The sequence below is a fragment of the Heterodontus francisci genome, chromosome 24 (assembly GCF_036365525.1).
Source record: "Heterodontus francisci isolate sHetFra1 chromosome 24, sHetFra1.hap1, whole genome shotgun sequence".
Taxonomy (NCBI): Eukaryota; Metazoa; Chordata; class Chondrichthyes; order Heterodontiformes; family Heterodontidae; genus Heterodontus; species Heterodontus francisci.
Genome location: NC_090394.1, coordinates 75,626,114 through 75,650,280, shown reverse-complemented (window position 1 = coordinate 75,650,280; position 24,167 = coordinate 75,626,114). Strand labels below are relative to the sequence as shown.

General features: G+C 42.9%; 1 protein-coding gene across 6 annotated transcripts in view; it reads right to left on the bottom strand.

Moving 5' to 3' along the window:
* The window catches only part of capn15 (calpain 15), a 289,848-nt gene that overhangs the window by 197,152 nt on the left and 68,529 nt on the right, over window positions 1–24,167 (bottom strand). Inside the window, exon 1 of one of the 6 annotated variants that reach the window (XM_068056646.1) lies at window positions 13,372–13,462. The exons of the other annotated variants lie outside the window; for them this stretch is intronic. Within the exon in view, the coding sequence (XP_067912747.1) occupies window positions 13,372–13,427 (56 nt within the window). The 5' untranslated portion in view covers window positions 13,428–13,462. Of the gene's footprint in view, window positions 1–13,371; window positions 13,463–24,167 lie in introns of those variants that run through there. 6 annotated transcript variants of the gene reach the window in all.

Below are 24,167 nucleotides of genomic sequence, written 5' to 3'. Positions count from 1 at the left end.
TACACAGTGCGCTTGAAAGGGTGATGGAAGAAGATCCAATAGTAATTTTTAAAATGGAATTGGATATATACTTGAAAAGGAAAAGTATTCAGGGTTATGGGGAAAGAACAGGGGAGTAGGAGTAATTTGATAGCTCTTTCAAAGAACTGGCACAGGCACAATGGGCAAATGGCTTCTCTATGTTGTATTATTTAAATAGTACAATGGAAAGCTTTTTAAAAAATCATTTGGACCATTGTCCAAGTTTTTCCCCTCAAGGCAAAAGATTCAAAAGAATGGACTTTAATTTGAGGGGTGAACGGTGGGGCGGGGGAGAGGATTAATGCAATTGTACAGGACCTAGGGTTTACTAAATACCATGTACAGTACCTTCAACTTTAAGCATGCAACTTATGAGAAGTCAAAATCCCAGATGTGTCTGACACTAACGCACAAGCAGATGTTTGTAATTCTGCTCAGTCTGCATGAAGCTTTTGCTCAGAGCCTGCAGACAGCTAGGCACAGGATCAAGCTCAAACTGATGGTTGGTGTGAGATGGCCCTTTGGTCCTCTTCACTCATTTGCTACAGTTGCTGGAGCGGTACAGAAGGCTTTTGTCCAATTCTTCAGGCAGTGTTGCAGCCTCACTATCAGTTTAAATCTGAAGACTTGTACCTGTTCCAGCATTCTGAGCTACCACTCTTCAGGGAGATATTCACAAGCAACAGCATTTGTCTTGCCAACTCTGGTTGGACATTTCCTGGAGGTTTTATCACATGACCTACAACCTCCAACTGACCCACCCAGTCAAACAGCCTTCCCTGCCCACCCCCTCATTTCCAATGTATTTATAATTAATGAAAGAAATTATTCGAAGAAAAGTGAAAACAAAACACTAACAACCCTCTGATTTTTCTCCCAGGTTTGCTCACAGCAACGTGAGGAAGATTAATCCTGAATTCCTGGACAATCTGGGAGGCTGGCAAACCTAATACAGCATTTAGGGTGATTTAATACATTGCAGACTACTGCCTGGTGCTGTGAAATCTGCTTTGTTTTTTCAGTGAGCATACACAATACAAAAATAAACCACTCAAAAGTCATCTTGCACAACTTTCATTCCCACTGATTATCCTTCCCTGGCTCCGAACCTCATCATGGGGGGAAACACAAAGGGTAACTCCCAATGCTACAGGCAGGATGACCACTAGCAGCAGCACTGTATAATAAATAGAGCACATCTGCAGGCTTGTGCTGGAACACTGACGGCCTACAAAACTGAATGCTTGCAGAGGGGATCACTATATTTCAAGACATCAGCCCATAAGATTGCATTGCCAATGAAAAAGGGTGTAGTCATCTAAAACACACAAGCAACCTCAGCAGGCAGACATTGGTAGGTACTCTGTGGTTTCAACAATAGTGAGAGATTCTTGTGATAACATACAATCCACCTCCTTCACGTCCCCCAATTACAATCAAAAATCCAACAAGTCTCTTTTGGAATTCAGACCCCCCAGTTTCTCTGGGGGGTTTTCACTCACACAGCGTAGCATTTCCTCCCAAGCACAAGTCTCTTTTTCCAGTTCAAGGTACCGATGTATGGCTCTTTGCTACACGGTCAATCAAACATAGATAACTGTTGCACAGGAAATGTATCTGGGTATCATGGTCAGCCATCCAGTGCTTCAACACATGGTGGATCATTTAGTCATATATGCCCTTCTCCTGTTTAGAAGTGTTGCAGCCAAAACGCTTCTCCTACATCTTCATGACGTAATTTAGTGAACTTCTTCCAATCAAGCCTGAGAACTATTGAAAGCCAAGGCTTTGACTGAGTGCTACTCCCACACGGTTCCAAAGGACTGAGCAGATTGTTTTTATCTTCTTGTTGAACTAACACCGCCACATGATTCATTGAGAAGACACTATATTTTTCTATCCAGCATGCCATGCTTGTATTGTGCTTATGTGATCTGGTCAAGTTGCTGGTGTTGCCCATTCACCTTGTTTACACCGAGAGTTTCCTCTCACCACTGGAACACAGGCAGCTGCTCTAAAGTGGCATCCACAACTTCACAGTCCTGTCCTCAGACCTTCTCAAATAGTGCTGGAAGACTTGTGCAGTAAACAAAGACTTGCATTAATTTAGCACCTTGCACAATCACAATGTCCCAGAGATGTCTGACAGCTAATGAAGGACAGTTCGTTTTGGAAGTATAGTCACTGTTGTAATGTAGTAAAGCAGTGCAAGCACTGCATGGTTGGCTTGTCCAGAACAGAATTTACAGCCAGATGAAAACTACTGGTGACAGTGATTGATGGGTGTCACCACCTTATGATGTAATGGTCCTTTCCAGAGGCAGGGCTATAGCAAATGGGGAATGAAGCAACCTTCCAAGGTTTGCCTGAACTGTGAATCCAAAATATTAACAAAAGTACAGCAAAACATGATGCTTGAAATGACAACGCTTTCTAAACACCCTTTGCAAATACTGTTTCACCAACTCTACAGTTCATACTGATCAACAAAATCGGTTTAAAACTGCGATACAAGCAAAAGCTGACTGGAGAAAGGGGAAAAGAGAACGAGAGGGAAACAGAAAGATGAACTCATGTGCTTGTACATCTGATATTTTCAAAATTTCAGCCACATGTGGAACTTGCTACCAAATGGCAGTTGAGGTGAATAGCATAGATACATTCAAGAGGAAGACAGATAAGTACACGAGGGAGAAAGAAAGAGAATGATATGCTGATTGGGTGAGATGAAATAAGATGGGAGAAGGCTCATGTGAAGCATAAACACCAGCATGGACCAGTTGGGCAGGCAAACAGCAAGAAAGACTTGCTTTTATATGGCACCTTTCATGGCCTCGGGATGTCCAAAAGTGCCCAACAGCCTATGAAGCACCTCTGAAGTGTAATTACTGCTGTAATGTAGAAAATGATCTGTTACTGTGCTGTAAATTCTATGTAAGGTGAGGTGTTACAGCTGTTATCACTCCCTATTACTGTCCCTCATCTTAATCAAATTATATTCTGAATGTTCACACAGCTGGGGTCCTACTGTTCTCCATGGCTGTACAAGTCTCTCTACTGCAATCAGTAACGGTAGTGTAATTATCATCCTACAACATAAATCAATGTTCAGTGGATCTTCCTGTGGAACCCATATTAGCAAAGCACAATGTGTATAAATATTATTTTTCTCCTCTAGAAACACTGTTGCAGAACATATGCACTTAATTTACCAATTCCTCATTATTTATTACGTGAACAGCACTAGTTGTTATTGTTATAAATACAAGCTTTTGTTGTTGTAAACAGAGCAGACAGTGTCTATTGCCAGCAAACACCGAAGGAATTGAACATGATTGCGAGGCAACTGGGCCAATGAAACACAAAACGCCAAGTTAATAACAAAATGAAAAGCATCTAATGTAAGAACAAATCCCAGGATCTAGCACCAGACTGCTACTAGTGGCTAGTGTGCAAGTATTAATAACCAAAAGTTTTATTAAACCCGCATTTATTTTTTGTTTCATAAAAGTCCCAAGAGCAACTTTGCTGATGATTTATGTCTAGGGAGTGTCCAACCTGCTTTCCCCAAAACTACAATACCTTCTTATGATTTCTAGTCCAGTGTCATTTATGAGCTCTCGAGCTAATCATACTCAGCAGTAACTCTGAGCTTTTTCTCCCAACCCTAGACAATACTAAGCCATGCCTTACAGGAAGGTCCCACAATTTTGATTCCTGGTTTGTGCTGCATTACTTGATTTCACTCCCAAACGCATCTTCCCCTCCCTTCCCCTGTCAGCATTCCGAAGGGATCGTTCCCTCCGCGACACCCTGGTCCACTCCTCCATTACCCCCACCACCTCGTCCCCGTCCCATGGCACCTTCCCCTGCAATCACAGGAGGTGTAATACCTGCCCATTTACCTCCTCTCTCCTCACTATCCCAGGCCCCAAACACTCCTTTCAGGTGAAGCAGCGATTTACTTGTACTTCTTTCAATGTAGTATACTGTATTCGCTGCTCACAATGTGGTCTCCTCTACATTGGGGAGACCAAGCACAGACTGGGTGATCGCTTTGCGGAACACCTCCGCTCAGTCCGCAAGCAGAACCCTGAGCTTCCGGTTGCTTGCCATTTCAACACTCCCCCCTGCTCTCATCTCTATCCTGGGCTTGCTGCAATGTTCCAGTGAACATCAACGCAAGCTCGAGGAACAGCATCTCATTTTCCGATTAGGCACACTTCAGCCTGCCGGACTGAACATTGAGTTCAATAATTTCAGAGCATGACAGCCCCCCATTTTACTTTTATTTTTAGTTATTTTTTCTTTTTTACATTTTTCACAATTTTTTTTCTTTTGTTAATTTCATTTCATTGTAGTTTGTTCAGTTTGCTTACCCACTGTTTTTTTTCATGTTTGTACTTGCTGCTGCTCAATCTTCAGTTCGTTAACACCTTATCTGTACTAATGCTTTGTCTTTCACCATACCATTAACATATTGTTGGCCTTTGCTCCATGACCTCTTGGTCAGCTATGTGGCCTTGTCCAATCTACACCTTATCCTTTGTTATCTCTTGCCCCACCCCCGGCTCACTTGCTTATAACCTTTGACATTTTTAATATTTGCTAGTTCCGAAGAAGGGTCACTGACCCGAAACATTAACTCTGCTTCTCTTTCCACAGATGCTGCCAGACCTGCTGAGTGGTTCCAGCATTTCTTGTTTTTATTTCAGATTTCCAACATCCGCAGTATTTTGCTTTTACTTGATCTCAGCTGGGATAACAGCTAAACTGTTACAATTGGCCTCAGTACCCCTGAGCAAGGGAGAAGGGGAAAAAAACAACTATGATGCAGCATCCCTAATGGAAAATGAAAGATTGAGACTCAGCTGTTGTGACGTTCTGCATCAGTAGCTTGCCAACACTCACCATCTAGATTCATACTGAAGGCAGGAAAGTGAAGATCTATACTTGCTAGGAACTTTCTACAGTTCAAATGGACACAGTGTAAACATTTCACACTCCTATCACACTTAACTGAAGTCGCATTGACAGCACTGACTGTTGCAGCCTCACATCCCCTTTCGATAAAGCGAGGAACTCACAGCCGTTAACAGCGTGCTGAAACAAAATGGGTGGCCAGGTGAGTCACACTGCAGGGAACCCGCACACATGACAGCAGTTCAGAAGGATGTTGACTGCAGACCTTGAACTAGCCCACCTCTAACTATATTTATGACAAGAACTTCAGGTTGAACAAGTAGGCTTTGTGGATTGATGTAGGAGTGTGACCAAACACTCACTGCTCCCTTGAATTGAGGCAGCCACAATACTGAAGATGCTCAATACCATCCAGGGCAGAACAGTCCACTTGATTGGCATCCCTGGCATGGGACTCAATATCTATCCTCTCTGCCACCAGGTACAGTGGCTGCATGACACACACGATGCACTGCAGCGCCTCTAAGTTACTTAGACATTGCCTCACTCACCAGCGATCTCTACCACCAAGGAGGAGAAGAAAAGCAATATGAGAACTATCATCTCCAAGTTCCCCTCCACGTGACACTCCATCCAAATCGGTCAGTCAGCCTCTATGGAGAGAACAGAGGACTACATGTTTCAGGTGTAGACTCTTAAAAGTGGATCCAGCTGTGCAAAAACCATTCAGCAACATAAAATAGGGCAGATTTCTGCAACAGAAGGAGTGACAGCAACATGGAACTTCTCCGATATTAATCCACAGTGAGTCGCTCAAGCTTTACTGAGTGAGGAAAAGCAACCACACAGTAAGTGCTCCAGGTCACTACTTAACGAAAAGTTCTCTGTGTACAATACAATTTCCACCAGGAATCACATCTCCCTTAGTCCCCATGGACAATAGAGCACAGTGCTGAATTATAGCCTGAAACAGAGCCCCAGCTATCCCATTTTCAGCTACCTCCTTATGTACTGGATGAGCTGAAGCAATGGGTGGAGAAGTTGTACAAAACAAAGGGTCAAAGACGACACTGCCAATTTCCACTTGCACCTCCAATTCTGTTAGTCTATAAAGTGATTTATTCAGCTTATGTGCATTAAACTACTTCACTATTGAATGTAAATCCCTCTATTCCAATTGGATCAAATCACTGACAGCGTGCAAGTGTGGATATCACCAAACCACGGTTGCAAAGGACGCAGCCCACACACTGCACTTACAACTTGGCAGTGATTGTATGACCTCCCTGTTACTCTGGATCCAACATATGCAGCTGCGATATTCCTGAATTTGACCTCAGAACCTTGTTTAAAAGGTGAACACAACATGTACCAGCGGTCAAAGTCTTCAACAAAATACACTTTCTGCTAAATTAGAAACTGGCACATTGACCTTAGACAGGTGCCCAATAGTAAACCCATGCCAACACTGTACTATAAACATCACTGCAACAGTACCAAAGTTTAGAAACCTTTGCTTTGATGCCCTGTGTGTAAACATGGAGCAATAAATGTCAGCTTGGCTCAGTTAATAGCACGCACACATTAGAGTCAGTGCAGTACTAAGGGAGTGCTACGTTGTCAGAGACACCATCTTTCAAACTAGCATTAAACCAAGACCCTCATCTGCTTTTACAGACAAATGGTCAAGACCAGCCGGCACTATTCAAAGAGGAGCAAGGAATTGTCCCAGTACCTTGGTCAACATTCTTCCTTCAAACACCACCAGTAAAAAGTGATTCACTGGTAATTTGCTCCCGTGCTGTTTAGGAGATTGTACTGTGTGCAAACTGACTCCCACGTTTACCTACAAAACACTGGCTGGACTTGAAAAAAAGAATTCATGGGTTGCAAAGCTGTTGGGATGTGACAGATACTACATAAAGGCAAGTTGTCTCTTTAACTTGTGTAGACATTACACATTTGTAGTTAATGCATAGTTGCCACATCTGTCCCATGAAGGGAACTGTCGCAGCAGAAGGGATTCCCCAATCTAAAATCTGATGTAGAATTTTAAATTTGCTGGTTGTGCTTTCATGCTGGCAGCCAATTTTCACCACTTCCTGAGAGCTCTGCCCCTTACTGACCATTGGTTCCACTGGTATCAGTGGCCTTTGGCACCTTGCCAATATAGCCATGCTTTGTGCCGGAGTCCAGCGAGTTTTGGCAGGCCCATTCCTGTCCTCACAAACTTGTTGCAATAGATGCGGGAGCACTGGCTGATTTTGCCCCTCTCTTGAGCTCAAGAATGCTGAGGGTGACTGCAGTGCCCTGGCTGAGTTGAACAAAACCAGTTGGTGCACATATCCACGAGGGCACTGGAGCAGAATCATTCCATTTTTCAGTGCAGATGACATTATGGACTGAAACCCTAGATCAACATCGCTGCCAGTGGGAGTTCCCAGTGCAGATCTAAAGTGTGAAGTACATTGGCGTAAAATGTTTCCTCACTGCAATGTGGAGCATTTAGTGATATGTTTCAAGTGCCTCACCCAATGTAGCTATTGATCATGTATGACCTACACAATGCATTCTACTGTGGTGGGCATCGCAACCAAGCCTATTCTTATCCTGTCCTCACCACAGACATGCATTTTTACCAGGAGTAGGAATCCTGCTGGTTTCCCCCTCCTCCTTCCCCTCACTGAGACCAGTTCCCCAGCTGCTACCTGACTGAGATGGGCGAATGCAGCAGATATGGGGGGCTTCAAACCTGAAAGGTTTTGGTATGTGTAGCTCAAACCACATCATAAAGTGTATTTAAACTGAAGAAGTTGAAGAGAGTGCACTTTAAACAAATCACATTCCATTTGCTATATTACGTGGCTCTCTGTATGTTCTGTAGAACCAATAGAACACAGTGGAGGCAGGTTCAATTGAAGCATTCAAAAGGGAATTAGACAATTATATGAAAAGGAAGAATGTGCAGGGTTACGGGGAGAAGACGGGGGAATGGAACTGAGGGAATTGCTCTTTCAGAGAGCCAGCATGGACACGATGGGCCGAATGGCCTTCTTCTGCACTGTCATGATTCTGTGATTAGGTCCTTCGGCAGATCTTCGAGAAACTAGGTGCGGCCATTAGTTTCAGGGTTGCGGTGACATGAAAGACCTGGTCAATCCTGAGTCAGATCCAACAGTATGTTATTATTTTCTCTTTCGCTCACCCATGCCATACCCTAGACTGAGCAGGTGAATTGCTCCAAGGTCTGTGCCTATGCTGTTCAATAACCAGCTGCCGAGAAAGCGAGCAGCCCAGGCTGATACAGGAATAATCAAGCCATGCTCAGGACCTCCCCGATAAGGAGATCAGTAACTCACAGGGAGAGAAATTGGAGATGGAAACCAGTTCCCTGTCTGCTCCTAATGACCAGCATGAAGCATCACCTTACTCATAACATCCTTTTACATCAATATTACTCGGTCAAACAACATCCAGACGATTTCCAAATCATTGTTCATTATAAGCTTTAAAAAAAAACAAAATTGAATAAATCCATCAGTTGTGTGATCCAAAGCTTTAGATCATTTATGCTCTTTCACAGCGAAGTTCATATTTCACTTCCTGCTTCTGTTTTAGACTTAATAACCAACAGAAGCAATATCTGTGAAGTCTTACATTTCATATTATACAGGAAATCAAAGGCAGATTTGCAATTATTTCCTTTGATTAATAATAGATAACATTTTATAAATTATTAATTCTTAGCTCTTCAATTTTTATGGGAAACAGTAAGAATATTACAGCATAACCGCTTTGATGTTTACAATGGCTGCCTAGTCGAATGGATTATGTGATGCTTACCCAGTGCAACAGCCAAACCAATGATCAGCAGAGATGCAGAGCCAAGGAGATCTGAGCTGCACATATCCTTGGGGGCAAGGAGGGAAATAACAGGAAATCCCACCTACTCACACTGTAGAACCACATGTAATTATAACTTCATCTTTCCCAGGCTCCATCAGAGTCCACACCAGAAAATATCACTGGGATGCAAATTAAACACACCAGCTGGGAATCAGGGTCTGTTAATAAGCATTAATACTAAATAGAGGTTAGGATAATACAGGTCCATTTCTTTGGCCTCCTTATCTCGAGAGACAATGGGTAAGCGCCTGGAGGTGGTCAGTGGTGTGTGGAGCAGCGCCTGGAGGGCTATAAAGGCCAATTCTAGAGTGACAGGCTCTTCCACAGGTGCTGCAGAAAAATTTGTTTGTCGGGGCTGTTACACAGTTGGCTCTCCCCTTGCGCTTTTGTCTTTTTTCCTGCCAACTGCTAAGTCTCTTCGACTCGCCACACTTTAGCCCCGTCTTTATGGCTGCCCGCCAGCTCTGGCGAACGCTGGCAACTGACTCACACAACTTGTGGTCAATGTCACAGGACTTCATGTCGCGTTTGCAGACGTCTTTAAAGCGGAGACATGGAGACAGGTCTACTATCCCTTTAAACTACAGAATGGAGGCCAATCCTATACCAACACAGTTCATCAGAAAGAAAAGCTGAAGTGTCAGACGTCCAACATTACATCCCTGAATTTGTATTTTATGCCTTGGCCAATAAAGGAAAGCATTCCATATGCCTTCTTCACCACTTTATCTACCTGGCCTGCCACCTTCAGGGACCTGTGGACATGCACTCCAAAATCAAAGCTCAGTGGGTGGCACTCTTACGCCTGAGTGAGAAGGTCGTGGGTTCAAGTCCCATTCCAGAGATTTGAGCCCATAATCCAGGCTGACATTCCCAGTGCAGTACAGAGGAAACTGAGGTGCTGTGTTTTGGATGAGACCTTAAACCAAGGCCCCATCTGCCTCTCAGGTGGACGTTAAAAAAAAATCTCATGGCAATATTTCAAAGATGATCAGATGAACCCTGGCCAGTGTCCTGGGCCCTAGAACTATAGAAATGTTATGGCACAGAAAGAGGCCATTCAGCCAAACGTGCCTGCACTGGCTGAAAAGAAACTAGCTGCCCAATCTAATCCCACCTTCCAGCACCTGGTCCACAGCCTTGCAGGTTACAGCACTTCAGGTGCAGGTCCAGGTACTTTTTAAAATGAGTTGAGGGTTTCTGCCTCCACCACTGATCCGAGCAGTGAATTCTAGACACCCACCACCCTCTGGTGAAAAAGTCTTTCCTCATGTCCCCTCTAATCCTTCTACCAGTCACCTTAAATCTGTGCCCCCTGGTAATTGACCTCTCCGCTAGGGGAAACAGATCCTTCCTGTCTACTCTATCTATGCCCCTCAATTTTGTACACCCAGTTAAGTCATCCTTCAGCCTCCTAACGAAAATAACCCTAGCCTATCCAATCTTTCCTCATAGCTGCAATTTTCCAGCCCTGGCAACATTGTTGTAAACCTCCTCTGTATTCTCTCCAGAGCAATTATGTCCTTCCTGTAATGTGGTGACCAGAACTGTACGCAATACTCCAGCTGTGGCCTAACCAGCGTTTTATACAGTTCCAGCATTACATCCCTGCTTTTGTATTTTATGCCTTGGCCAATAAAGGGAAGCATTCCATATGCCTTCTTCACCACTCTATCTACCTGTCCTGCCACCTTTAGGAACCTGTGGACATGCACTCCAAGGTCTCTCACTTCCACTACCCCTCTCAATATCTTCCCACTTACTGTGTATTCCCTTGCTTTGTTTGCCCTCCCCAAATGCATTACCTCACACTTCTCTGGATTGAAATCCATTTGCCACTTTTCTGCCCACTCAACCAAATCTTTGATATCATTCTGGAGTCTACAGCTATCCTCTTCACTATCAACCACACAGCCAATTTTTGTGTCATCTGCAAATCTACCAATATTTATTCCTCGATCAACAGAACTAAAACAGATAATTTGGTCATTAGCCCACTGCTGCTGTAGGATCTTTCTGTGTGGAAAGTGACTGCTTCATTTCTGATATTACAGCAGTGACTACATTTCAAAAGTACTTCACTGGCTGCAAAGCACTTTGGGACATCCTCAGCTCATGAAAGGCACTATATAAATGCAAGTCTTTTATATTCATCAGTAAGATCTTTACGAAAGCAACAATGCCATTCAGCCAACACTCACAATAAAAGCATTAATGCAATTTGTACTCCCCCTACGTCACTCTCACAGTCATAAATGTAACCTGTAAAGAGCTGTAACATTACACCATCACATCCGAACAATCTATGAATCTTAGAAAGTTTACGGCACAGAAAGAGGCCACTTGGTCCATCATGTCTGTGCCGACTGAAAAACGAGCCACCGGTTCTAATCCCACCTTCCAGCACTTGGTCCGTAGCCCTGCAGGTTACGGCACTTGAGCTGCATATCCAGACACCTTTTGAATGAGTTGAGGGTTTCTGCCTCTACTACTCTTTAATACACTTATACAGCTTATACACACTACTGAGTCAGCGGCGCTTGAGATGGCTTGGCCATGTGAGCCGCATGGAAGATGGCAGGATCCCCAAAGACACATTGTACAGCGAGCTCGCCACTGGTATCAGACCCACCGGCCGTCCATGTCTCCGTTATAAAGACGTCTGCAAACGCGACATGAAATCGTGTGACATTGATCACAAGTCGTGGGAGTCAGTTGCCAGCATTCGCCAGAGCTGGCGGGCAGCCATAAAGACAGGGCTAAATTGTGGCGAGTCGAAGAGACTTAGTAGTTGGCAGGAAAAAAGACAGAGGCGCAAGGGGAGAGCCAACTGTGCAACAGCCCCAACAAACAAATTTCTCTGCAGCACCTGTGGAAGAGCCTGTCACTCCAGAATTGGCCTTTATAGCCACTCCAGGCGCTGCTTCACAAACCACTGACCACCTCCAGGCGCTTATCCATTATCTCTCGAGATAAGGAGGCCCAAAAGAAACTCTTTAATCTATAGTCACCACAGCCTCAGGCAATGGTGACACAGGATCACAGCTTGGAGTCAGTCTGCTTGCTGCTCCACTATTGTGAACAGAGTTAGCTGGCCCCAGTGGCTGACAAGCATCACATTGCAAAATGTTCCACTGACCCAGCTGGCCAGCTAGAACAGGGACAGGAAAGGGTACACAAAATTAATCTCTCAAGCATTTGTTCGTGTATTTAGCGACAGGAATGGAACTTAAAATGAGCAGCTCCTCTTTACACTGGCACGGGAGATCCTAATGAACAGATACAGTCACAGCTGGGATTCCCTGGGTTGGAGATACTGTATCAAGGCTGCTTTAGGTATATGCAGTAAGTCACTGCCAACACAGACCAACACTACAGCCAAAATAAATCCAGATTGCCTGCACAAACACTTGAGTGTTACCTTCTAACCAAGCCTGAAGAGAGTTGTACAGCAGCAATCCAAATCACAGGCACTCCACCAATCCTGTAGCATCCCTAACACTGGTCCCTGATAGTCAAGATAACTTCAGGATGCCTTTTTCATATAATTGCATGAATTTGATTAAATATAGTCACAGCAGGTTGTAAAAAATCAATTCTAAATCCTAGGATTTGTTAGAAAGCATCTAGCAGATCAGAGGTTGAGATAATGAAACTATTATTTACAAGCAGGCTCTGCAGTCTCCCACAAGGCAGAGGAAGTGAGTCAGTACGTTCAGACTCAATTTCTTTCAACTTAGCAACAAGGGGAATAAATAAGCCAACTCATTACAGAATAGTGCAGAAACACTCATTTTACCAGCTCTCATTTACAACAGCTTCTCATCTCCACACACATTTTTCCTTTTGTTGAACAGTTAACTAATAGTAAAAAGTATTTTTGATGTTTTATTAATCAGTTTGTTCAGAACATTTACCTTGCTCCTGTTTTGGTGACTGCATCACACTCCCACACTTGATCATATGAATAAACAGGAGATCTACTCATTTCACTCATGCCACTGTGTTAATAGGAGCATTCTCAGGCAAGTTTGTTTATTGCCTTCAGATTTTCTCCACTATGATTCTGCCGGCACCTTCCCTCCAAGGATGACCAAGATTCCGGCAATATTCACAGTAGGAACCAGCATCGTACGTACCAGAGAAACGTAAGAGTTCAACATTCAGAGTTCAAGATTCAGACTGCCAATATATCCAGCCAAGCACTTCTACCACCCAACAATGGCAGTGAGACAAACGGGAAGACATTCACAAACACACACCCCCATTGCCACCCGTCTTAATACTGGAAAAAGCAGGTGAGAATGGGAGCAGTGAGAATGCCATTCCATAGGCACCTGCTCTTTGTCCCCTCTCCTGCTCCTGTGTTCCTAACTGAATGTTTTACGATGCCAGGAGACGAGAGGGAGTAAAGGAGGGGAGAGACAGAATTGTTCCTTAAAAGATCAGGCAAATCAATTAGCAGAGCAGCATTGCTTCCAGAGTCCTGTATATATAGCCCTAAAATTGTCATTTTCCAACCTGTTATGATGCATAGTCCGTGTGCCGACAGCCTTAATTTGGGGTCCAAAGGGCATCGCGTTAGATGTCCAGTAGAGTTGAATTAATGGGGATACCCTGGTGTCTTTTATCCAATTGTTTCCTGCAAGCAAATGCTATTTTTAAAAATATAAAAGTATTGTGAAAATGAATCTGGTTTTCAGCAAATGTTCCTTTTTTAAAATAAAAAAGGGCAGTGTGCATAGTAACTGGCATGTAGTGCAGAATATATTCACTGGATGAGAACGGATTAAGATGCTGTGTGATTGCGAGGTAGTTTCCTCCTCATGGTAATGAATGTACAGGCTATTACTGATTGAACAGATGCCATTGGGCTTTTCATCCCAAGCACTATTCTGTTCTGCCTGGCTAATTCCTGCGATAATACTCAGGAAATCAATAGTGGGATACGATGCAACACAAACTTAATGCACAAAAGGTCAAATGACAAACTGATTTGATCAAAACCAGCCTCAGCTTCTTCAGCTACAAGATTATTAACTGTGTTACTGTTTATCAATATGCTTTCATGACAGATGAGGTTGGTTCAGCTCCACAATTTTCCAGGAAGCAAACAGCACCAAGTAAAAGTTGCTGGACAGCTTTATCAGTTAGTATCCTATAAAGTTAATAAACTTAAGAGGTGGGACACAAACTATTGTTACATAGATGCTTTGACCAAATTTCTTCTAACAGCCTTAAGAGCAAGTAATGCAGTAACTGATGACGACAACAGATGGCTACAAGCACCTCTAAATACAACTCCATATTTCGACTAAACTGGGCCTCTAATTGTGCTGAAAGGGAGAAGGGAAATGTCCCTTCTACAGTGCATCACCAGACCAACCTGCAATTATCTGCGTGTCAGGGGCTGTACGATAACCTCTGGGATGTATCAGCTCAGAAACAATAGTCTGGGCCACATAACGTACTCTGCTCAATGAGACTCTAGGTTTCCTCCACTCCTCAGGCTAGCATATTGAGGGGCAGCTGCACGAGGGAATAACTCAATGACTGCCACTGAGGACACAATGAGCCCGATTTTAACGCACTCAAAACCTATTCACTGACACAAAGTTAAAACCTGTGTGTTTTAATTTATAGTCACCGTTTCAATATTTTGTAAACAATGTAGTTTTTAACAGAATACCCTATTGTCTCCTCTTGGCCTCTCTTTCAAAAAGACAGCATCCGATGCTAACGTGCAGTTTAAAAAGGTACCAGCAGTCCTCCATCACCTTGTCCAAGGGTTTGGTTATGTGTGCATCTAGATGGTAGACGTCAGTCAACTATTTAACGTTACATGGCATCATAGCTGGGGCCAGTCAACCAATGTCTCTACACATAAGCAGCGTCACTGGATAGCAGTCAGGAGTGGGAACTCTAGTCAGGAATTATGGGTAGAGCTGAGAAACACTAAGGGGCAAAAAAACATTAGTGGGGGTTGTATATAGACCCCCAAACTGTAGTGGTGATGTTGGGAATGGCATTAAACAGGAAATTAGAGACGCATGCAATAAAGGAACATCTGTAATTATGGGTGACATTAATCTGCATATAGATTGGGCAAATCAAATTAGTCACAATACCGTAGAGGAAGAATTCATGTAGTGTATACGGGATGGTTTTCTGGACCAATACGTGAGGAACCAACTAGAGAACAGGCCATCCTAGACTGGATATTATGTAATGAGAGAGGAATAATTGACAATCTAGTGGTGCAAGATGAGCAACCATGCAATGATAGAATTCTTCATCAACACGGAGAGTGACGTAGTTGATTCTGAGACAAGGGTCCTGAATCTTAATAAAGGAAACTACGAAGATATGAGGTGCGAGTTGGCTATGATGGATTGGGAAACGTTACTTAAAGGGATGACGGTGGATAGGCAATGGCAATCATTCAAAGAAAGCATGGATAAACTGCAACAATTGTTTATTCCTGTCTGGCGCAAAAGTAAAACGGGGAAGGTAGCCAAACCATGGCTTACAAGGAAATTAGAGATAGCATTCGACCCAAGGAAGAGGCATATAAATTTGCCAGAAAAAACATCAGACCTGAGAATTGGGAGCAGTTTAGAATTCAGCAAAGGAGGATTGATGAAGAAGGGGAAAATAGAGTATGAGAGTAAGCTTGTGGGGAACATAAAAACTGACTGTAAAAGTTTCTATAGATATGTGAAGAGAAAGAGATTGGTGAAGACAAATGTAGGTCCCTTACAGTCAGAAACAGGGGAATTTATTATGGGGAACAAAGAAATGGCTGACCAACTAAATGCATACTTTGGTTCTGTCTTCACAAAGAAGGACACAAATATCATACCAAAAATGTTGGGGAACACAGGGTTTAGTGAGAGAGAGGAACTGAAGGAAATCAGTGTTAGTAGAGAAACGGTGTTGGGGAAATTGATGGGATTGAAGGCCGATAAATCCCCAGGACCTGATAATCTACATCCCAGAGTACTTACGGAAGTGGCCCTAGAAATAGTGGATGCATTGGTGGTCATCTTCCAAGATTCTATAGACTCTGGAACAGTTCCTACAGATTGGAGGGTAGCTAATGTAACCCCACTATTTAAAAAGGGAGGTAGAGAGAAAACAGGGAATTATAGACCAGTCAGCCTGACGTCGGTAGTGGGGAAAATTCTCGAGCCCATTATCAAAGATTTTATTGCAGAGCACTTGGAGAACAGTGGTAGAATCGGACAGAGTCAGCATGGATTTATGAATGGGAAATCATGCTTGACAAATCTACTAGAATTCTTCGAGGATGTAACTAGTAGAGTTGATGAGGGGGAGCCAGTGGATGCGGTTGATTTGGACTTTCAGAAGGCTTTCGACAAAGTCCTACATAAGAGATTAGCATGTAAAATTAAAGCGCATGGGATTGGGGGTAGTGTATGGCGATGGATAGAAAATTGGTTGGCAGACAGGGAACAAAGAGTAGGAATAAATGGGTCTTTTTCCGAATGGCAGGCAGTGACCAGTGGGGTATCGCAGGGATCGGTGCTAGGACCCCAGCTATTCATAATATATATTGATGATTTAGATGAGGAAACTAAGTCCAAATTTGCAGATGACACAAAACTGCGTGGGAGGGTGAGTTGTGAGGAGGATGCAGAGAGGCTTCAGGGTGATTGGGACAAGTTCAGTGAGTGGGCAAATACATGGCAGATGCAGTATAATGTGGATAAATGTGAGGTTATCTACTTTGGTAGCAAAAACAGGAAGGCAGATGATTAACCGAACGGCTATAAACCGAGAGAGGGGAATATGCAACGAGACCTGGGTGTTCTCGTACACAAGTCCCTGAAGGTAAGCATGCAGGTGCAACAGGCGGTAAAAAGACAAATGGTACGTTGGCCTTCATAGTGAAATGATTCGAGTACAGGAGCAGGGATGTCTTGCTGCAATTATACAGGGCCTTGGTGAGGCCACACCTGGAATACTGTGTGCAGTTTTGGTCTCCTTATCTGAGGAAGGATGTTCTTGCTATACAGGGTGTGCAGCGAAGGTTCACTAGACTGATTCCTGGGATGGCGGGACTGACGTATGAGGAGAGATTGAGTCAGTTAGGATTATATTTGCTGGAGATCAGAAGAGTGAGGGGGGATCTCAGAGAAACCTATAAAATTCTAACAGGACTTGACAGGGTAGATGCAGGAAGGCTGTTCCCGATGGTGGGGGAGTCCAGAACCAGGGTTTATAGTCTAAGGATATGGGATAAATCTTTCAGGACTGAGATGAGGAGAAATTTCTTCACCCAGAGAGTGGTGAGCCTATGGAATTCGCTACCACAGAAAGCAGTTGAGGCCAAAACATTGTATGTTTTCAAGGAGGAGTTAGACATAGCTCTTGGGGCGAAAGAGATCAAAGGATATGGGGGGAAAGCGGGAACAGGTTACTGAGTTGGATGATCAGCCATGATCATAGTGAATGGTGGAGCAGGCTCGAAGGGCCGAATGGCCTACTCCTGCTCCTACTTTCTATGTTTCTATGTTTTTCAAGGACAATTGTACCTTCTCCCACTGCCATTCCAGCTGAAACTAGCTAACATAGCACAAACCTTGCAACCTTGCTGCCTTTTACAAGTTAGCATCCAATTTTACAGAGCATTTATGCAACTTAACCCTTTTAGAAAAATTTAGAAACTATGTGATATTTAAGTGTTCAATTTGTGATGTCATCACTGCAGAGACTTAACCTGCAGAATTTCACTGAGAAATAATTCTGCTCTGTCCAGTACATAAAACAGAGTCCTAGTACATACAACATTCAGTTTCAGCTGCCATCCATCAACAGATAGAGAAAGTGGAGCATTCATCTGCCAAACACCCGTCTCCTCCCAGAAAAGCTGCACTGCTGCTATGGTGAATCCTATGAGGAATGAGTGGATTTTTAAAAAAATCATATCAAAATAAACTAAACACACAAGCCATATCATGGATATAGTTATATAATCAGATCAGATAGAAGAGAAAAATCTGAGGAAAGTGGACTAGGTGCAAAAATACAATTACATAACAGTATGAGTTAAACTGGACCAGAGCAATGCATCTGTAACTTATTTTACTCCAAGGCTCAATTTGGGATTGATTAACACAGACTATCCTCACTGATACTTGGCTGTACAATCAGGTGAAAAACAATCAGTTCGGAACATATGAGCAGAAGTAGGTCATTCAGCCTAATCGAGCCTGCTCCACCACTCAAACAGATCATGGCTGATCATCTATCTCAACGCAACTTCCCCACACTATCCCCATATCCCTTGATGTCATCAGTATCCAAATATCCATCAATTTCTGTCTTGAACATGTTCAATGATTGAGCTTTCACGACCCTCTGGAGTAGAGGGTTCCAAAGATTCACCATCCTCTGAGTGAAGAAATTCCTCCTCATCTCAGTCTTAAATGTTCCCTGGTTCTAAACTCACCAGCAAGGGGAAACACCCCATCTACATTAGAATAATGTGGGAAAAAGGCATTGAAGTGGATGATCAGCCATGATCATACTGAATGGCAGAGCAGGCTTGATGGGCTGAATGGTCTACTCCTGTTCCTGCGTACATTCACCCTATCACGCATTGTAAGCATTTTGTAAGTTTTAATGAGATCGCCTCTTATTCTTCGAAACTCTAGAGGATACAGGCCCAGTATCCTCAACCTCTCCTCATAAGACAATCCGCCACCCCAGGGATTTGTCCGGTGAACCTCCGTTGCACTCCCTCTGTGGCAAGTATATCCTTCCTTAGATGAGGTGACTAAAACTGTACACAATACTCCAGTTGTGTCAAACCTGGGCATCTAGGAATGGGCAATAAATGCTGGCCTTTCCAGTGATACTGTCATCCTAAAAATGAATCTTTTAAGGCCTGTTGTGCAGGGCCAAGGGATGAGCAACATGAGGACATATTGCAACAAAACAAGTTTTACTGGGAGCTGGAAACCCCACAGATCAAATGGAGTCAGGAATTTCTTGCCTGTAACAATATCTTCATTGAGAATTCCGTTAAGTATGCGATGAAGACACATCAACTGTCCAAGGAAGCTCCAAATTATTCCACCTGGAGATAAACCCAGGGCTTGGGCAGGTTTCCAGTTGTGACCAATTCACAGACTCCAAAGCACCAGATAAGAACACAAAAATTAGGAGTAGGCCTTACAGCCTCGAGCCTTCTCTGCCATTCAATAAGATCATGGCTGATCTGCTGCGTCAATTATACTTTACTGCCGATCCCCTTGGAGTCCAAAAATCTATCCATCTCTGCATTTAATATATTCAATGACTGGGCATCCACAGTTGCGTGGTAGAGAATTCCAATGATTCATAACCCTTTTAAATGAAGAAATTCCCCTCCACCTCAGTTTGAAATGATTGACCCTTATCCTGAGACTATGGCCCTGAGTTCTAGACACTGCAGCCAGGGTAAACAGCCTCCCAGCATCTGCCCTGTCAAGACCTCTCAAAATCTTATTTGTTTCAGTGGTATTACCTTTCATTCTTCTAAATGCCAGAGAACATGGGCCCATTGGACTCCATTTCTCCTCATAGGACAATCCTCACATCCCAAGAATCAATCTAGTGAACCTATGCTGCACCCCTCCTAAGAAAGTATACCCCTCCTTAGGTAAGGAGACCAAAATTGTGCAGAGTATTCCAGGTGTGGTCTCAACAAAGCCCTTAAAATTGCAACAAGACTTCCTTACTCCTGTATTCCAATCCTCTTGCAATAAAGGCCAACATACCATTTGCCTTCCTAATTTCCTGTTGTACCTGCATGTTAACTTTGTGTTTCTTCTACAAGGACACCTAAATCCCTCAGATCAACAACATTTAATAGTTTATCATTTAAAAAAATATTGTTTTTCTATTCTTCCTAACAAAGTGAATGACATCATTTCCACCCATTCTACTCCATCTGCCACCTTCTTGTCACTCACTTAACCTTTCTGTAACCCTTTGTGGATTCTTTGTGTCATCTTCACAGCTTACTTTCCCATCTAGCTTTAGATCGTCAGCAAAATTGGATACATTAAACTCGGCCCCTTCATCTAAATCACTAATATAGAGTTTGGAGGCCCAAGCACTGATCCTTGCAGCACCCCACTAGTAATAGCCTTCCAACATGAAAGTAACCAGTTTATTCCTACTCCCTGCTTTCTGTCCTTTAACCAATTCTTTATCCATACTTATATTACCTGCAACCACATGAGCCCTTATCTCGCGCAACATTCTGTGTGGCACCTTATCGAATGCCTTCTGGAAATCCAAATACACTACATCCACTGGTTCCTCTTTATCTAGCCTGCTGGTTACATCCTCAAAAATAGCTTAACAGATTTGTCAAACATGATTTCACTTTCATAAAACCAGGTTGACTCTGCCTAATTATATTAAGTTTTTTTTAAGTGCCCTGTTACCACTTCCTTAATAATGGAGTCGAGCATCTTCCGGACGATTGAGGTCAGGCTAATTGGCCTGCAGCTTTATGTTTTCTCTCTCCCTCCTTTCTTGAATAGTGGTGTTACATTTGCTATTATCCAATCCACTGGGGCTGATCTAGGGAATTTTAGAATTTCACAACTAATGCATCCACTACCTCTGCAGCCACCTCTTCTAGAAATCTAGGATGTAGGCTGTCTGGTCCAGGGGTTTTATCAGCTTTTAGTCCCATTAATTCCTCCAGTACTTTTTCTTTCCCAGTTTTAATTAAGTTCCTCACTCTCATTTGACTGTTCGTCTATTTCTAATATGCTTTTTACTGTGAAGACAAAATATTTGTTTAATGTCTCTGTCATTTCCTTATTCCCCATTATAATTTCTCCTGTCTCAGTCTGTTTACCTACACTACTCTCTTCCGTTTTATATACTTGTAGATGCTCTTACAATCTGTTTTTATATTTCCGGCCATTTACTCCCCCTTTAACAATTTTTTAGTAATCCTTTTCGGCTGCCTAAAACTCTCCCAATCCTCCGGCTTACTCCGCTTCTTGGCAATATTATAAGCCTCCTCTTTTAATCTGATACTATCCTTAACCTCTTTAGATAGCCACAAGTGGATCCCTTTTCCCATACAGTTTTTATTTCTCAATGGAATATAGATTCATTGAGAATTATGAAATATTTCTTTAAACATTTGCCAATGGTCATCTACAGTCATATCTTTTAATTTCCCAATCTACCCTAACCAATACCCCTCATACCTATGTAATTGGCTTTACTGAAGTTGAATACTCTAGTTTCAGTCTTATGTACAGCACTCTCAAACTCAATGTGAAATTCTAATATTGTGATCACTCATTGCCAGAGGATCCCTCATTATTAATTAACCCTGTCTCATTACACAAAACAGGATCTAAAATAGCCACTTCCCTGATTGGCTCCGTGACATATTGTTCTAGGAAACTGTCTCGAATACTTCAAACTACTTTTTCCAATTTGATTTGCCCAGTCTATTATGAAGACTGATGTCTCTTGCGGTTATGGCATTTCCTTTGTTACAACTCCTCATTTCTTGATTAAAACTCAGACCTATAAAGTACTCCCACTGGTGTTTCCTGATCCTTGCTATTTCTTATCTCCACCCATACTGAAACTACTTCTTGATCTTCCAAGCCAAGAGCCTTCCTCATTATTGTCCTTCTGTTATCCTTTATTATCAGGGCAACCGACACCTCTCCCTTTCTATTTTGTCTCTCTTTTCAAAATGTCAACTACCTGGAATATATAGTTCCCTTTTTTGGTCACATGCAACCACGTCTCTGTAATGGCTATTAGATCAAACCCATTTATCTCAATTTGTGCCATTAATTCATTTATCTTGCTACAAATGCTTCGGGCATTCATATAAAGCACCTTAAATTTTTTAACTTTTTACCATTTTTCCCTGATTTGACCTTATTCACTGATCCACTTTTACCATTACACACCTTCCTGTCATTCTGCTGCTACTGCTTGTAGCTACTTCTATCAGATCTGCTGTCATGATATGTCACGCTCATCTTTCTTGTGCCATCCTCACACATCCACTGTAGCTCGTCTGCAACTGCTCTGTGACGTCTATCATCCAATTATGACCCCTCTTTCTGCTGCCTCTACTTTGCTGTTTAGAAGAGATCGTTGTAGCTGTTCAGCTCTGATCAAATGACCGAAATACTGATATTTTCTTTACTGGATGTCACTTTTGAGTGTTATTTTCCCTCTTGCAATTTCAAGCATCTTCATTTGGCTTATGGTCTGTAAAGGAATTTTAAGCATACGTCTTAGCATCCTGTCACACACTACTCATCTTTACCCAAAATGCCACACTGCTCTGTACGTTTCTCTTCAGATTTATAAATTTCCTCTCACTTGAATCCTTGACCCACAACCACCACCCACCGCAACCACCCCCCCCCCCCCCCCCCAACTTCTTTTTTAATTTAAAGACCCATCTATACAATTCGCCAGGATACTGGTCCCAGCCTGGTTTAAGTGGAGCCCATCCCAACAGCTCCCTCTTTCCCAGTACTGTTGCCAGTGCCCCACGAATCAAAACCCCTGTCTCCCACTGTTAAATATTGTTATATTATTTGTAAAGAGCTAGGAACTAATTGTTATGGCTAAGTGTGCTCCAGCCAGCCACATTCACTGCTGCACAAGAGTCATGTGATGTGTGAAACTAGACCACTCTAGGGAGTCCTTACCAGGTAGCATGGCAGGCTGAATGAATAAACAAAGAGCTCCAGCATTTATAAGCCTAAAGTGTGATTATTTCTAACCTACGGGAACCAGAAAACATAATATGCTGGCAGCAGGTGTCTGTGAGTAAACCGAAAATATTTTAAACAAATTCAATGCTTAATGATTGAAATAAATCAACCCAAATTAGTGCCAGAGAGAGAGAGAAACTGAGTGAATTGTATGAAAACGAAATGACTACCAGCATAACAATGAATGCACAGCTACAGCCCATAATGAATTGGAAAACTGATGATGTCACACAGGCATTTCGAGAAGTTTGAACAAAAGTGCAAATTGTCATTCAGTAGATTTCTAAAAGGAACTAGCAAAGAGGAGAGGGTCAGCTATATACTTCTATGGGCAGGAGATAAAGGATTAAATTTGTTTAATAGCTGGGAGCTGAATGAAGAGGACAGCAGAAACCAAGACAAAATCTTTGAAAGATTCAGCACCCATCTCCAGCCAAAATCAAATCATCTGATCTACCAATATGAATTTCAAGGCCTCAGACAGAAATCAGGCAACCTATTGACAATTTCCTAACAAGATTGAAAATTGCCACCAGAAAATGTAAATATAAGGATACAGATGAAAGGCTGATAAGATCAGTTAATCTGGGGTTCTGCACACCGTGAATTACAAAAAGCACTAATTACTGCCAGAGCACATGAGGCAGACAGATGAAGATACTGACTACCCAAAGGGCTAGCCTTCAGTTAAGCCAAGAGAAAGGCAGCAGGGGTGATGCAGTGAAACAGCAACAAAAGAATGCACACCAGACAGAGAGAAAGACGTGCAGGGGCTGTGGACAGCCACACGAGTTCACAGACAGAAGGAAGTGTCCCGCATACAGATCAATCTGCAGAGCTTGTAGAAAGGCCAATCACTGGGAAACGATGTGCAGAACAAAGGAAGGCGGCAGTGGACGAGTCACCAGAGCCACAGCAACAGGGCAAATGAGTAGTGGAAAAAACCCAAAATATCCATACCCTGAAAGATTACGATGAATTTGAGAACACGATAGACATAGGAACCATACAACTGCATGAAATGTCTGGACATGACAGTTCCCAGAGAAAAGAAATTCGCACAACCATTCAGATCAGGGAGAGGGCAAGAAATAAGCCCACAACGCTAAATCTGAAGGTGAAGATCGATACTGGAGCACAGAGTAACATCATCCCACTCAGACTATACCAGAAGATCTTTCCTGAAAATTTAGAAGAAAATGGTTATCCAAGGAAAGGTGCTCTGAAACCGAACAATGTCATGCTAACAGCAAATGGGGAAACTGAGATTCAACAGCTAGGAACAATCCAAATCAGAGGGACACGCAAAGGAAAAGACGTTAACTGTATGTTCTACATCGCTCAAACAGATGGTCCTGCTACCCTGGGGTTGAGCAGTTGCGAAGAGCTGCAGATTATCTCAGTAAACCAGAAGGTGAAGGAGGCGGTACTGAGGGTTGAAGACCATACACCCATTGAAATACGCCCTCAGATCAGAAGCAAAGATGATTTTGGTACAAAGATTCATCACCTGGGGAACACAGC